The 17,585-nt window shown below is 40.3% G+C and overlaps 1 protein-coding gene across 1 annotated transcript; it reads right to left on the bottom strand.

Annotated features, from left to right (window-relative positions):
- Nucleotides 1-12,614: 12,614 nt before the first annotated feature.
- On the bottom strand, nt 12,615-17,284 carry LOC140135210 (nicotinamide N-methyltransferase-like). Its single transcript, XM_072156379.1, has 3 exons — nt 17,109-17,284; nt 15,115-15,322; nt 12,615-13,554 (listed from the first exon to the last, which is right to left on the bottom strand). The coding sequence occupies exons 1-3, from the start codon at nt 17,260-17,262 to the stop codon at nt 13,131-13,133; spliced, it is 786 nt and encodes a 261-aa protein (XP_072012480.1). The 5' UTR covers nt 17,263-17,284; the 3' UTR covers nt 12,615-13,130.
- Between the last annotated feature and the right edge of the window lie 301 nt (nt 17,285-17,585).

The raw sequence follows: 17,585 nt of genomic DNA, 5'->3' as shown, positions 1-17,585 counted from the left end.
AGAAAGCTTCTATGCTTTCCTGCAGTGGACAGAAATCTGACCATGGTCATGTGAAGGACATGCAGGTGCCTGAGCTGTTATTATTACAGAGAGTAATAGGGGCGGTGTAATTAATAACTGCCTGTGCACCTGCATGTCCATCATATGACCATGGACAGATTTCTGTCCACAGGAAGAAAACATAGAAGCTGGACTAAATTGAAAAAATTATGTTCTGTCTGTTTTACCACTGACTTGTTTTTACCTTCTCCACTTGTTTTGCAGGGTGAATTGGAATTTAAAGTGTAGAAGATTCTGGATTCCTGTAGGGTCCGGAATTCATTTTAGTTTCTGGTCCATTGGAAGGGACATTGCCTTGGGAAGCAGATAAGTGTCTGTGGCAAGAACCTGTATGCTCCATGCCTTCTCAGGTTATACCATCATTAGAATCCTAAAAGGGTGTGAAAAAGTAAGAGGTGTTGTGTGGGAAAACCTCTTTCTGTCTTACAGGCAGATAAAATGCAGGTGGTAAAAGCCCTGGATTTGTCTGGAGTAAACCAAGGGTTAATTCAGATATATAGTAAGCAGGAATAGTCTGTTTGATCCATGTTGGCCTAGCTAACATGGACACATTGGTAATGTCCATACTGGGCCTGCTTATTATGGAGTAGGGGTAGGCTGGTAGTGGGACTCTTACTCCACCCGGGCTTTGGTCCTGGGATTTTGTATAGCCCACAGGTGTGGTTCCCAGGCCTCGTTAGAGCCTGATGTAATCTGCAGGCCAGAAGCAGTAGGAGGGGCACTACCTGGAGAGCTGAAGGCTAAGACTGAGTTCACAGAGCTAAGGTAACTGAGTGCCTCCTGTACTACTGCTGGCCAAGAGCGTGTGCAAGGCAGCTAGGATCTGATATTGTATTAGGGTTTATTTTTGTGTTGCTTTATATGTGCCAAAACCAATGCTGAATTTATGTTGTTTTTGAAGTGTGAATAAAACACTTTATTTGGACTTTAACCCTGCATGTGTCCCTGCTTCTTGCACTACTACCAGGCATCTACCTGAGCAATTCCCCACAGGGGGCTTACTGTAATATCTGTGCAGCTGTAATCTTCTGTGCATAGAATATGGCTGAGGATTAGAGATGAGCGAACACTAAAATGCTCGGGTGCTCATTATTCGAGACAAACTTTTCCCGATGCTCGAGTGCTCGTCTCGAATAACGAGCCCCATTGAAGTCAATGGGAGACTAGAGCATTTTTCAAGGGGACCAAGGCTCTGCACAGGGAAGCTTGGCCAAACACCTGGGAACCTCAGAAAAGGATGGAAACACCACGGAAATGGACAGGAAACAGCAGGGGCAGCATGCATGGATGCCTCTGAGGCTGCTTAATCGTACCATTATGCCAAAATTATGGGCAACAGCATGGCCATGACAGAGTGACCGAATGAGGCTAGATAGCATCTAAAACATGCAATAATTGACCCTGACACTATAGGGGACGGCATGGAGAGGCAGCGGCAGGCTAGAGAGTGTCATGGCGACATACCCTAAATGGACTCAGGCTTCAAACCAATGGGTGGCAGAGAGGAACCAAAGGAGGTGAACAAGAAGCGCTGAAGTCGATAACACAGCATGGTGGCGACATAGTGACCAAGTTCCATAACGTATCTGGTGAAACATCCGAAAAATGAGCCTGACACAGCTCGTTTGATAAGGGGATGATGTGCTGCATATCCTCTCGTGCTCCAGCGTCTGGGGTATAGAGAGTTGAAAGTTGCGCATGGAGACATTGGTGGACGCTGTGGAGGATCGTGGAGGCAAAATGGACAGGAAACAGGGCCAGCGTGCATGGATGCCTTTGAGGCTGCCTAATCTTGGGATGGAGCTGGCGGTCCGCTGCCAGGCGAGCTTTCATGAAACATTTCGTGAAACATTTGGCGCTGATGCACCAGCTCTGGCCCTGCCTCTCCGTTTGGCCCCACCACTGCCTCTTCCAACCTTTTATGGTATAGGACTCGCCTCCGTCTCAGAAGCACTGTGTTCACCCCATCATCCTCCGATCCCTCAGTCTGCTCCCCCCTCGGAATTCCTGCCCTGACAACAACTTCACCACTGTCTGACAACCGTGTCTCCTCATCGTCCGACACCTCTTTACACACTTCTTCCACTACGTCAATAATGCCATCATCACCCACAGACTGCGACCGGTGGAAAACCTGGGCATCGGAAAAGAGCTCAGCAGCAACCGGACAAATGGTTTGTGACTCTGGGAAGGGTTCAGAAAACAGTTCCTCAGAGTATGCCGGTTCAAATGCCAAATTTTGCTGGGAGGGGGCAGACTGGGGGGAAGGAGGCTGAGGTGGAGGAGCTGGAGGAGTGCTGATTTTGGTGACATGGGTGGTCTGCGTGGAAGACTGACTGGTGGACAAATGGCTAGAAGCATTGTCCGCAATCCACGACATCACCTGTTTGCACTGTTCTGGCCTCAACAGTGCTCTACAACGATTCCAAGTAACTTGAGTCATGAACCTAGGGAGTGTAGCTCTGCGGCGTTCCCCTGCTCTCTCATCAGCAGGTGGTGTCTCACCCCGCCCAGGACCACGGTCTTTGACCCCTGCAGTAGTTGTACGCCCACGTCCACGCCCTCGTCCTCTACCCCTAGCCCTCGGGTTAAACATTTTCTAAATTAAAGTGTAAACTGTAATTTTTTTTTTTTTTTTAAACAAAATGATGCTATCCTATTGCTATGGCTAGTTTCTAACCTACACTGACAGCACAGAACTGGATTTTTTGCTGTGCCTGATGATTTTGAGTTATTAAAAAAAATAAACGTAAAAAAAAATAAATGAGCAGACTGTGTCTAATTCAAATCAAACCCCTAATAAATTGTCCCACTTCGGTGTTTGAGGTGGATATGTGTGTCACTAAGAGCTAAACACAACGGTCGCAAGTCTCACTGCAAATTCCTCACAATATGGTACTAGCTGCACTACTAGTGCCAGCAAGCCCAACCACAAGCAAATCAACCAATAATACAATATATAACGCTATTGTAGCCCTAAGAAGTTCTGTTGGGTTCTTGTATAGCTAGTTTCTTACCTATACTGACAGCACACAACTGGATTTTGTGGTGTGCCTATCACTTTAAGTTTTGAAAAAAAAATAAAAAATCCTCAGACTATGCCTAATTTGATCAAACCCCTAGTAAATTGCCCCACTTAGGTGTTTGAGATGGATATGTGTGTCACTAAGAGCTAAATAGAACATTCCCAAGTCTCCCTGCAAATTCCCCACAATATGGTACTAGCTGCACTACTAGTGCCAGCAAGCCCAGCCACAAGCAAACAAAAAAAAAATAAAATATAATGCTATTGTAGCCCTAACAAGGGCTGTTGGGTTCTTTTAGACTCACTCCTGCCTAACAGTAAGCTAATATAACACCCTAACGCTATCCCTGCAGCAGCAGCAGCTCTCTCCCTTACGGCATCCAGACAGAGAATGATGCGAGCAGCGCGGGCAGGGGCTAGTCTATTCCAGGGTCACCTGATCTCGCCAACCACTGCTATCGACGTGTAAGTGTACCACGTCATGCTGGGTGGAGTGCAGAGTCTCCTGGCTTGTGATTGGCCTTGTTTCTGGCTGCCAAAAATCAAAACGGCAGGAGATGCTATTTTCTCGAGCTGGCGAAATACTCGTCCGAGCAACGAGCAGTTTCGAGTATGCTAATGCTCGAACGAGCATCAAGCTTGGACGAGTGTGTTCGCTCATCTCTACTGAGGATGTGTTGGGTCATTGTGAGTCACAATTACATTTCTGTGTGAACACAGGTTTATGCTTTCTTTCTACCATGTTTGATTTGCACCATACCCATCACTCCTTGGCTCATCAATAGGTAACCGGCTACTAATAGGTAATCTGCCACTAATCATATTTCTCCTTTCGATTTTTTTTTTGTCTGGACTTCAGAGTTCTGAGCCAATCACTTCCTGGGGCTGGTACAGCCAAATAGGTTTTTTACCTACCAAAGTGTTAGCTCTTGATAACCTATAATTATGTCTGTCTGTGTGTGTTACATGTCCGTTCTGAGAGCATACTTTACACTCACACAGCATTTGTTAATCTACTTAAATATTGACTTTCCCACATGTACAGCACTAGGAGTTATTTATAAGGACCTAAAGCGGAATCATGCGAGAAAAGTAGTTGTGGTGAGGGACCATGGGTTCATGTACTAGGAGACTGCCCTCCCTCAAGTATTGGATAGGATCTGAGAGAGAGTCAACTCAGCAGTTTAACTCTTGAAATGCTGTGATCAATGTTGATCAGAGAAACACAAAGAATGGGCTTTCTTATTAACGGCTCCTCAGCAAGTTGTAGGGGTTATGCTTCATCACAAAGGTCACCAAAACAGTAATGTCCAATATGGTTTTATTTTAACAGTCTCTAATGAAAATAAACAGCTTTCTTCAGCAGGTGCAAAATGAAGGCATAACATAAAGTTGACGTTTCTTCAGGCAAAAGGCTTTAATATAAGACAGGTTATTCTCAGTATTTGCCTTGATGCTTGATTCCTTTTCGGATTCCTTCCTGATTGTTGCTGTTCCTACATGGCTTTCCGTGCATTGGCTAAGACCAGGACTGCACTAACCAGGGAGGTGAGCTGAACCATATCTTTTTTCTATTCTCACCATACATTCTTTGAGTTTACAGCGGACACCTCCAACATCTCTAATTTGGAGAAAAATAAAATATAAAATATATTTTATAAATATATTTATAAATATATAAATAAAATATATATTGGCCTCACAAGCCGAGAAATTAAAATCCGCGTTAGAGAACATGTACAGGACATCATTGCCTCTAAAGATATTGATTACAACATTGAAGGAAAACCAGTAGCTGCACACTTTAGAGATAAACATGATTCAGACCCAGGGTCTAAAAGTATGCGGTATTGACAGAATATTGCTAGTTATTAGAGGGGACCCATCCAGAAAAGGCTGGTTCAAAACGAAACACGGTGGATATGGACTTTAGACACACTTTCCCCAAAGGGACTAAACGAATCACTGAGTTTCGCTCCATTTCTCTAGGGTGAATAAGCCTCCCCTCCTCTCCAATTTTTTGACCCAATTTTTGGTCATGGTCTCTGAGCTATGCACGCTAACCTTACTGGTGTCAATCCAGTCATATATTGTTTTAAGTGTTTTTAACTAATTATTTTCCTTCTTCTCCCTTCTTTCTCTATACTTTTTTTCAGCATGCACACTCCCTGGACCATCATATATTGGGTATTCCCTGCAGCTACCTTCGAAGAAACATGGACCCAAAAACAAAACAACATTCCTATTAATTTTTAAGATCAACATATTCACAATTTCTATTGGTGCTTGGCATTACTTTATTATTTTTTATATTTTTTTTTTTTTTTTTTTTTTATATATGTTTTTTTGGATCAATCGTTATATTGCTGCATATTCTACTATACTGCATATATCAATCTTTATATATATTTGTTCTCTTGATATTACAATATGTGTGTTTCACCAAGGATATATATGATACAACAGTCCGTATGAATCATATAGATCTCAATAAGCATGATTACAGAAAATGTAAGGTACAATTGCCGCCTAATATGATTATTATATATTATCTGTAGAATTCACTCTGCCTGGTTCACACCATCACTTCACCTCACCTCCTACCTTCACTCTCTCACCTCACACCCCCTCACTTTTGTCCCCCCCATCCCTTCTTTCACTCCCATGCACGTCACGTCGTTAATCATGAATTTAATTTTACTAAATATTAGTGTGTGTTTTTCACTAGTCCACTTCTGTGGACCTTACAAATTCTCAGCAGGTCTATATCTGTATTGATATAACTGTCATAATAGATAAGTTTATGGCTTTATACTGTTTATAGATGTATTTGCATGCAATAGCACTTCATAGACAATTTTTATGAATTCATGCATATTGCTTTTTATTCACATCATGTCTTTTTCTTTCTATTTTTAATATACCAGTTCTGTAAAATGCGAATTTACACTTAAAATCGTTTATAGATGTATCTGCATTTAATAGCACTACATATACTTTATCAAAGTTATGTTAATGAAAGTTGCGTAAGACAATTTTTATGAATTCATGCATATTGCTTTTTATTCACATCATATCTTTTTCTTTCTATTTTTAATATACCAGTTCTGTAAAATGCGAATTTACACTTGAAATTGTTTATAGATGTATCTGCATGTAATAGCACTATATACACTTTACTATGTAAGAGAAAGTTGTGCAGGATAATTTTTATGAATTTTTTTTTTTTTTTTCAAAAACACTCTTTATTGATTTTTTCACATTAAACAATGCAGTACATATAGACATATTCAAGATCGTCATGGTGTTGATCAAATGCGAAAGTAATGATACATTTAGCTGAGATAACAGAGATGAGTAAAATATACTATGTAGATTGCGACATAATCGCGACCTAGAAATAAATGCGGGTTTTGTCTAAAGAACTGCATTTTACCAAAGCAAAGATGAATATATCATTAAAAAAAATGAACAAGAAATGTAATATGTAAAATACAAATAAAACAGTAAAAAGGAAACTTGTGACCAAGTACTGTAGTATTTACAATTTTTATGAATTTATGCATACTGCTTCTGAATCTCATTATGTCTTTTTCTCCTTAATTTCTATATACCAGCTTTGTAAAATGTGAATCTACAGGCATATATTGAGTGGCGATTATATACATAGGGATGGTTTACCTATATAAGCTGATGCGGTTTTTCTGATTCATAGGAGCAGATAGTCCTCAGATGCGCTTGTCTCAGTCAGTGCCACTATTTACACCGACACTGACGCCAAAGCACTGCTGTCGTGAATATCTAGCTCTACGGGTACCCTTGATTGGCCTGCCGCGTACACGCCTACTCCCCGAGCGGGTCCCATATGCGCATGCGCCGGTTTGATGTCTTTTGCACATGCGCACGAATCGCGATCACGTGATCGCTACAATAAATCCGATTGGTCCAAAGTGCGCATAAATTGTAACCCCTGACCTGGATGCCATCCCGGACAGTGGAGCATGACTTCTAATACTTGGGTAAGACATGTGCAATACTGCAATATTGAGATGGGTGTTTTTTCTGCTTGTCCTTTGTATTTAACTATGTATATGAAATAGCCATACTGATTGCCCACATTGAAGTCCCATTCTATACCCCTTTATATATGTATTTACTATCCTCCATATTGTGTCTGGTGATGCCCTATTTCTTCCTCTGCCACTACCTAGATGTTTTAAAGTTTCAATGTACTGTATGTAATAAAGTTTTTCAACATTTGTACATACCTCTCAGTTTGACTTTCTTCCCTTAAAGAATTTTTTCCCTTTGAGGACAATAGGTTTTTTGGAGAAAAACACTAAACCCACAGCTCAGTCTTGGAGCCACACACTCTCAGCTCTGCTAAACCACCTGGATAATAAATGCCAGCCCGGGTCAACTGCAGCAAGAAGCTTCTATTAAATAAGGGTCAGCAGCCTAAGGTTACTGACAAAGATTAGCGGCTTACTTCACTGAGGCCAGGCACCTCAGTGACACGTATTGGCCATCAACCACAATACCTTGTGCCTTGTCACAAAGTGTAAGCTATAGCTATGAAATTAAGCATGGTTGCGGCAGTTAAGGAAAGAGACAGAGGAAACAGGAGTAACGTGGAGTGCAGAGTGCTTGCCATGGCAGCCGGAGGTCAGATGCAATAAGGGATTAAAGTATTGTACTGCAATGTATTGTATAAGGGATCAAGGTATCACCAGTGTAAGTCCCTTAATGGGACCATAAAAAAGTTTTTAAATAGTTTTAAAAATAAATAATAAAGAAACATTTAAAAAAACTGAATAATCACCTATTTCCCTATATATAATTATATTTTGTATTAAAAAAATAAAATAACCCTCCCCCCAAAAAATGTGTATTGTTGCGTCTGTAGCTACCTTGGCTAAGCTGATATTTCATTATTATTATTATCTTTATTGTGAAGGATATAAAAAAAAGAATCTAGATAAAAATTGCAATTTTAATTCCTACCTCCCAAAAATATGTAATAGAAAGCGATCATAACAAAAAAAAATCTAAAAATTGCTTTAAATAAGTAAAAGTGGTCAAAGCTATGTCCTGAAGGGGTTAAGCACTGTGGGTGTGTATAACAAGTTAAACTCATATATACTCAGACAATTTATATAATAATTAGGTATATATGAGTGTATTAATCTGTGCGTTTGTAACTCACATTTTTGTATGCTTACTAGAGATGAGCGAGCACTAAAATGCTCGAGTGCTCGTTATTCGAGACGAACTTTTCCAGATGCTCGAGTGCTCGTCTCGAATAACGAGCCCCATTGAAGTCAATGGGAGACTCGAGCATTTTTCAAAGGGACCATGGTTCGGGAATAAAATGTGTTAATTAATTGAAAGAGAATGTCTTCTGATAAGTTAGCAGATGTATGCAAACATCTGCAATCTATTCTTCACCGTTCCGCGCGTATATTATCTCCCAACAAGTTACAGATGTGAAGAACAGTGAAGAATAGGATCATTTAAGTGAAAAACACAGTGAAGAATAGATTGCAGATGTTCGGCACATCTGCTTACTTGTCGGGAGATACGCTGTCTCCGTGCCCCGCTGTCTCCGTGCCCCGCTGTCTCCGTGCCCCGCTGTCTCCGTGCCCCGCTGTCTCCGTGCCCCGCTGTCTCTGTGCCCCGCTGTCTCCGTGCCCCGCTGTCTCCGTGCCCCGCTGTCTCTGTGCCCCGCTGTCTCCGTGCCCCGATGTCTCCGTGCCACGCTGTCTCCGTGCCCCGATGTCTCCGTGCCCCGATGTCTCCGTGCCCCGATGTCTCCGTGCCGCTCCGTGCAACGATGTCTCCGTGCCCCGCTGTCTCCATGCCCCGCTGTCTCCGTGCCCCGCTGTCTCCGTGCCCCGCTGTCTCCGTGCCCCGATGTCTCCGTGCCCTGCTGTCTCCGTGCCCCGCTGTCTCCGTGCCCTGATGTCTCCGTGCCGCTCCGTGCCGCTCCCCGATGTCTCCGTGCAACGATGTCTCCGTGCGGCTCCCCGCCGCTCCCCGATGTCTCCGTGCCCCGATGTCTCCGTTCCCCGATGTCTCCGTGCCGCTCCGTGCCGCTGCCTGATGTCTCCATGCTGCCGCTGCCCCATGTCTCCGTGCTGCCGCTGCCCCATGTCTTCATGCTGCCGCTGCCCCATGTCTCCGTGCTGCTCCCCGGTGTCTCTGTGCTGCTCCCCGGTGTCTCTGTGCTGCTCCTCGTTGTCTCTGTCCTGCTCACCGTGTTCTGCAATGTATTCTTCACACATATATATTGTTCTTCACATGCTATTTTGTTCGCACCGCTCCGCGCGTATCTCCCGACAAGTAAGCAGATGTGCCGAACATCTGTAATCTATTCTTCACTGTGTTTTTCACTGTGTTTTTCACTTAAATGATCCTGTGTTCACTGTGTTCACTGTTTTTATTCTATTCTTCATTGTTCTTCACTGTGTTTTTTTAATTAAATGCTCGATCTCGAGCAGGGGAAATACTCGTCCGAGCAACGAGCAGTTTCGAGTACCTTAATACTCGAACGAGCATCAAGCTCGGACGAGTATACTCGCTCATCTCTAATGCTTACACATGTATATTTTTTCAAGGGGAAAGGGAAGGCCCATTCAGAAGGATGCTTTGGGGCCCAGTTACACCATAGGCTTTAAAGTATCCGTTTGATTCTATTTGCTTAATCCACAGGTACCGGTAGTAGTTAGAAAAACCCAGAAAACGCTGAAGGGCTTTAAGACGGTTCAGACTTTCCTAGTTCTCAATAGCTGTGACCTTGATTAGATCCATGAAAAAAGATTCATGTAACCGAGACTACAAACAAACATTTAGATAGTTTAGCATACAATACATTTTAGCATAGTCTTAAGAGAAAACTTCTCACAAGTTCCATATGAGTGGCCCAATCATGGGAAACATAAGAATATTGTCCGTTCACAAATTGCTGGAATAATACAGATGCATTTCACAAGCCGAAGTGAATCATAAATGTCCTTCTGGGGTATTGGAAGCAGTCTTCAGCTCATCTCATTCTCAGATCATGAACAGGTTGTACACCCCAAGATCATATAGCCTCATATTCTTGGAGATACAGATGGAATATCCTTCTGTTGGGATATTTAGACCCCCAGAAGAAATCAACCCCACAGTCCTAAGACTTTATTATGCTCATCAGTGAATTAAGACAGATTATCCTCCTCCATTTGACACCCAGATTTGACACCCAGATGAATGCATGAATGATTCAAAGCAGTGAAATGTTAAGAATAACATTTCAGCAAAATATACAATGTAATAGTTCACAAATAAACATATACGGGTGTTAGAATGGGCAATTCAAAGTTTAGACCTGAATTTAATCAAGAATCTGTGGAAAGAGCTGAAAACTGCTGTTCACAAACACTCTCCATCCAACATAACTGAGCTGGAGCTGTTTCACAAGTAAGAATGGGCAGGAATTTCAGTCTCTCGATGTGTAAAACTGATAGAGACATAGCCCAAGTGACTAAAAGCTGTAATCACAGTAAAAGGTGGTGCTACAAAGTATTAACTTAAGGGGGGCGAATAATATTGCATGCCCCACTTTTCAAAGTTTAAAATATCCAATAAATTTTGTTCCACTTCACAATTGTGTCCCACTTGTTGTTGATTATTCACCAAAAAATTACAATTTTATATATTTATGTTTGGAGCCTGAAATGTGGCAAAAGGAAGAAAAGTTCAAGGAGCAGAATACTTTCACAAGGCACTGTAACTAATTCCCTTCAGTCAAAACAGGCACTACAAAAACACTACAAGCTTAGTGTGGACAGAGCCAACATTCATAGATATCTGTGGAGTCTTAAAACAAGTCCTAACCTCTTTAAAGGGGTAGGATTTACTCAATGACCAGTATAGTAGAATACTGTTTGTTAAATTTTAGGGCTAGAGACAAAACAAAAGGCAGAATCAATAAAATTAGTGCCAGATCCATAAGCAATCATAGCCTGTCCAGAAGTAGTTTTATCTTTCACAGACAACGATATTGATAACAATATTTGAGAAACTGACACAGAAGATTCTTTATTGCTTGATTGGCTCTCCCTATTATCACTACTGTACTGATGTTTTCCAGCACTGACTGAGGTCTGAATGGGCAGTCCCACAGGAAAAGTCTGGATTCAACACAGTAGAAACACAAGAAATTCTTGCAATGTTGATCTCTCCTGGTTGTGGGATCTGAGGTACCCAGATGGATTGGTTCTTGTTCAGACATAACAGTAGGATACATTTTTTTGCAACATAGAGAAGGTAAAACAGAGAGACAACTAGGGTCTACTATAGTCAGGCATTTCTCCCTTAGTCAGCAGTCAATATGGACCACCATTGCAATCATTTGGTCCAAAGAACTAGAATCAAAATGACCAATCTGGGCATCTTTAACAGGTTCTGAAACTCCTCATTTGAAGAGGGCTTTCAGGGAATGCTCACACCAATTCCAAGTCACACTGTGATGGCTAAGAGTTTGGATTCCGCAAGCTTACATTATCAGATTCAGAATAAATTAACCCTAAGGATATCGATCCAAGGATGACCTTTCCTCGCACCACAGGAAAGCTTCAAGGCCCGGGACTATGTATCCCCCTGAAGAAAGAAGATAACTACACCAACTTGGGCTCTGGAGGTTAAAGTGTTAACCTGAAAATATAGCAATCAGAATTCCTGTAATGTTTTGAATTTCTCACAGTAACCTATAGTCAGGTCCGCAGGGGAGAACGCTCGGACTTCTACTGATGCTTCTGGTATGGCTAACAGCATTCTCCGACCTCCTACGTGTCTCCAAGGAGATTCCACCTCTCATCCGCTACCAGTGGGCAGCGGCTGCTAAGACCTCACACTGTTTAGGGTCTGTGTTCTGGACTACTGGGAGTTGTGGTAACTCTGCATGGTGTCTGTAATGGTGCTTTGTTGTTCTGCACCATGAGGGGTTAATTCCCAGAAGTTATCCAGCTCCAATCAGGTTCTGGAGGTGGGCTTCTGGCAGCATAAATTGCAGCTTCACTAGTCACCTGTGCCAATGTTTGAAATCCCTTCATCACTTGCTCTCTGCTTATAGGTTTGACTTGCTCTGTGTTCTGTATTGTTGTTATCTCGGCTAGTTTCTGACGTTGACCCTTTTGCTTACTGATTTTGCTCTTGACGTACCCTCTCGTTGTGACTCCAATTTGCTTTGTGTGTCGGAAGTTCTATTCTTTGTGTTGAGCACATCAGACTTGAGCACATTGACTGCAGGTCCATGTTGAGACCCACTTTCCAAATATAATTTTGATCATTTTAATGTATATTTAATTGTAAAATATTTAATAATTGAATTGATAATAATATATTCATTAAAGACATTAGACTATGTTACCATCATGCAAATTCACTTTTAAGTAATAAAATTCAAAGACTGTAGAAGACAACACTAATAAAATACACGCTCTGTGATGTATAGAACAATACACATTTTATGTTTCCATAACCTTTATTGATTGTAAAGCAGTTTAAATTATGACATGAATATGCATCATATGACTATTATTGAGACAGTGAAAGCAAGATATAAGCATGGAGTATAGAGATGGGAAGATCCTGCGTCATATCCTAAATGATTTCTTTAATCATTGTACACAACACCCAGTGTACTGTAGAAGCAAGAGGCAACTTTTCTATACTATATTATAAGATCATACATTTGTTTTTAAAGCTTTAACTATAAACTCATAACATATAGACTTAGGTTGACTGCCCATAAATTAGCTCAGTCTGTGGAAACAGGACCATGCGGTGGCTGGATTTCACTAATTTCCGGGGACGGGAGTCCTTGCATCATAAAGATATGTGATGCAAGGATTCCCTGCTTGCCAGCAGAACAGCAGCATCACCATGTAATCATATTTCACTATGATGCAGGTACTCCTGTCACTGCCAGTGTGCTCGATACATCCAAGCAGCACAGGGCCCTGTTTCCAAGCACATTTGTGTGCATCTAGTCTTAACTGCTCTATTTCTTTTTGCGAGCTGCAATAAATAGGACACCCTGATGGTCAATAAGGTCACTCTTAACTGTTCTCTTCATAACCTTACTATAGTCAATTGTAAAACCTTCATTAACTAAAGCGCTCTTGGTAAAATCCTCATTATATTTGACAATATGAAACTTCTCTTTGTGAATTGTAAAATAAGTTGTATCTGTAACCCCAATTAATATGAGGCGTCCTCCAGGTTTTAGCAACTTTGAGAACTTCCTCAGATATTTAATATAATCATCTTTGTCTTTGCAGATCACATCCAGGATCCAAGCACTAATGATACAATCGGCTGGTGGTAAATCTATCGGCTCCGTCATATTCTCCTTCTCCAGGTTACATTTTACAACGTGTTGCAGAGCTGATCTCACTTTTCCTTCCTTGTCTTGTGGTTGAGCACTGAAAAAATTGGCAAAATGATGAAAGTTATTGACTTAAAATTGTTAGGGCAATATGAAAGTTAAGTGGAAGTTGGTGGAAGGATTGAAATTCCATAAAATGTGGTGCCGCAAGGCTTATCTAACAAAACCATAATTATATATGAGAATGGAGAGCATAAATGTAACTTTTTTCTTGTTACATTTACAGGCTCTGCTTTTACATCATGTAATACACTTTCCAAATTACACATCCTTTTAGATGATCATGGAAATACCACATTTATGAAGGTTTTACTCATTTTTATTCTTATGAATTTTAAATGTTCAATTTTTTTTTTGTGTGCCGACATTTGAAAATATATTTTTTTCCATTAGGCTTACGTCGCATGGAATAAGCATGTTCATAATTTGTTAGATGAGCCATTTTGGGACATAATGATCAATAGTGGAATATAATGGACAGTAGCCCGGGCCCAAGACTTCTAAGGGACCCATAACACAAACCAAATTTCAGACCGAGTAGGACCTTCACCCATGAAACCCTCGTACAACTGTTTCTGCTCTCCAAAAACATGTACACAAGAGCGATTTCAGAAACCAGACATCCTCCTTTCCCCAAAGAGCTTGATACTAGTATTGTATGAAGAAAGTGAATTCCAGACCTGAAGGGGCTATAATATTAATACAGCCTAGATCCCATGGCAGTGTTAATCTGCCCCTGGTAGTGATACCTGGCATGTTAATGATAATGTTTATGTATTTTTTATTCCATTCTAGGGAAAATAAGACACTTGATCCCTGGAGGTTCTGATCACTACATCTAAAATATATCTTATAAAGCAGTGAGAAGGCGGGTAACGATCCAAGCAAATATTTTTCATAAGGTGCTTAAACGGTTAGCACCAGCAATTAGTGTCAGCATTATAGCGGTGGGTGTCTTCTCTGGAATACAGCGGACAGCAGTCCCATATGAAAGAGGATCAGACTGTGACCTTTCTTAACGCACCATCAACGACACAATAACATGATAGTACGTCATATGTTTTATACGTTTTCTTATCTTTTTGGTTTAGTAACTACAATGATATCTAAAGAGTATTTTCTCTAATATTTGGATAAATACTTTTACCATTTTCCTTCAATGTCTGCATGAAGTTTCATAGCATGGCCCCATGCCATCTTATCTTTTTGGTTTAGTAAGTACAGGCATTCCCCGGGTTACATACAAGATAGGGTCTGTAGGTTTGTTCTTAAGTTGAATTTGTATGTAAGTCGGAACTGTATATTTTATCATTGTAATCCCAGCCAGAACTTTTTTACGTCTCTGTGACAATTGGATTTTAAAAATTTTGGATTGTAATAAGAACCAGGAATAACACTAAAGCTTCATTGCAGACACCTGTGATAACTGTTATAGCTGATCATTGTAGCCTAAGGCTAAAGTACAATAAATTACCAATATCCAGAGGTCCGTTTGTAACTAGGGGTTGTATGTAAGTCGAGTGTTCTTATGTAGGGGACCGCCTGTACAATGATATCTAAAGAGTATTTTCTCTAATATTTGGATAAATACTTTTACCATTTTCCTTCAATGTCTGCATGAAGTTTCACAGCATGGCCCCACTGAAATGCTCCTGTACGTGTGTCCACCCATCTCTTCAGCTCCAGGATGCATCTTTCTCTCACCTTCAGGACGATGATGTGGTTAAAGAAATCACAGGCTGCGTACAGATGATGAATCATGGAACCGATACTGATGTCAATTAATATATCTCCTTTAATATGACCTGTCAAAATACATTTCCATATGCTTTAATACTAATGTGTTAAATTATCATAGATGTAAAGATAGGTAAACAGTAACATAAGCAAATATTTCTACCACCATAATATGGCTTTCCTATAATTTAGAGATAAAAAGGCATAAGTAATAAATGGTTAAATGTTCCATGTGGATTGAATTGTTTCTGTCCTTCTCAATGGAAATGTTCCTATACAATAAAAAGGACGGACCTGTTGTCGGTGCTAGCACCGATCGTTGCTGTTTCAGCCCGTGAGCCCTCCCGATTCACCTGCACACAATGCATGACGTAGTACTATGTCAGGTGTCAGTAAGGGGTTAATATACTGTAGTCATGCCATCACATACATCAGCATAAACATCTGAATTCCATTAATTTGTCCCAAACCGCTTACTGAAGAAAGACGTCAGCGGTTGCAGAATCTGCACTGACATCTTTTTACAGTAATACAGTTTTTTTCTAACTCGTCTGCAATTCAGACCTGGAGGTCTTGTGACCACCGGGTCTGTAGACGCTAATCAACGCTTCTACTTCTGAAAACAAGAAGTAAAAAAAAATGTTAATTTATTATTTTTTTTTAAATGTGAAAACGTCCTCCAGTGTTTTTTTTATCACCTCATGGGGGAAATATAAAGTTATACACACATACACATATCACATATAAAAATAAAAAATAGAATAAACATTAATATTCCCCAATAAAATTTTTAAATATCCCAAAAGCTAAATTGTAGAATCTTTGATGCTGGGATTTTTTTTTTTTCATTAAATTTCACAATTGCAGTGATAACATATTTAAATTGCAAAACTTTACACTGCAGGAACAGACTTTTACTTAACCCTATGTTCTTTTTTTTATATTGAATGACTATGATCTGCTCCCCTTAGTGGAGTATTATGGTTGTCCCCCCTCTGATATTTCCCACTCCAAAAATCAAACTCCTTTTTTTCTCCATTTTGGCTTATGGACATACACAGATTGGTTTTCTCCTCTAGGCTTCAGTGATTTTTCACTGATACCTTCTTTTCAAAGGGCTTTTTTACACTTGAGTTTTTTTCCACTGATCAGTAGAAAAAAATGTAGAACCTGACATTTTTGTGTTCACCAACAACCCATTGAAAATAACTTGTCGTCAACATTGTGTTTACAAAATGCAAGTGTTAATGCAATGTTAACTCAAATGCAATGGAAACACAATGGGGCAGATTTATCAAGCTGTCTGAAAGTCAGAATATTTCTAGTTGCCCATGGCAACCATTCACAGCTCCCCTTTAAAATATTTATGAGCACTGATAAAATGAAAGCTGCGCTGTGATTGGTTGCCTTGGGCAACTAGAAATATTCTGACTTTCAGACACTTGATAAATCTGTCCCAATGTAACCTCAGCATATGATCAAGGCTGAAGCCTTTGGAATCTGTCAAAAATGCAACAACAAACACAATGCAACACATATTGTGAACGTGGCCTCAGGGTGCATTTGCATGCTCAGTTTTTATAGCCAAAAGCAGATGTGGATGATAATGGGTAAGAACATATCATTAAGAGAATCTGCTCCTCCTCTTTTTTCACTCCTCTCCTGGTTTCGACATCAAAAACGGCATCTGAAAAACTGAACATGTAAATGTACCCTTAGGCAGCAGGCTAGTCTTGATAATTGGGTTAAGCACTATGTCTGTATTATAGTGAAATACTATTGATGTAAGAACGTAAACTTCACTGTAATAAAAGTATGAAAAAAATTAAACAATTCAATACAAAAATTACATACCGGATTTGAAAGTTTCTATTAGGTTTTCAATTGGAAACATCAAGAAATCCTCTTCAAAGACCATTTCAGGATTATCTGAAAAGTAAGTCTCAAGATGTTGTCTGGAATCAAAGCTATGGACATGATAGCGCTTACGTAGAGGGGAGTCCATCATCTAATCTTGTATGTCAGATTGATTGATTCCTTCTACACTGCTGCTCAAGGTTTTTATATTATTTCTAGAAATGAATATGCAATTTGTGTTGAGAATCACCAAATCATGAGGTATAATTTTCATTAAGTTAGTGATGAGAATTTTAGAAAGCCAGTCATGGGAATCATCAGGCATATACTATAATAAAGCAAAATCCCATGAGACATTTACTACACAAATAGTTTTTTTTTTTCAATAACTAGAATCAATTTAAAAAAATGAAATGACTTCTCATGATGATTGAGTGGTAAGCCATGATATATTGATTGAACGATTAACCTCTT

Source organism: Engystomops pustulosus, chromosome 6, assembly GCF_040894005.1.
Source record: "Engystomops pustulosus chromosome 6, aEngPut4.maternal, whole genome shotgun sequence".
NCBI lineage: Eukaryota > Metazoa > Chordata > Amphibia > Anura > Leptodactylidae > Engystomops > Engystomops pustulosus.
This window is presented reverse-complemented; position numbering and strand designations above follow the sequence as displayed.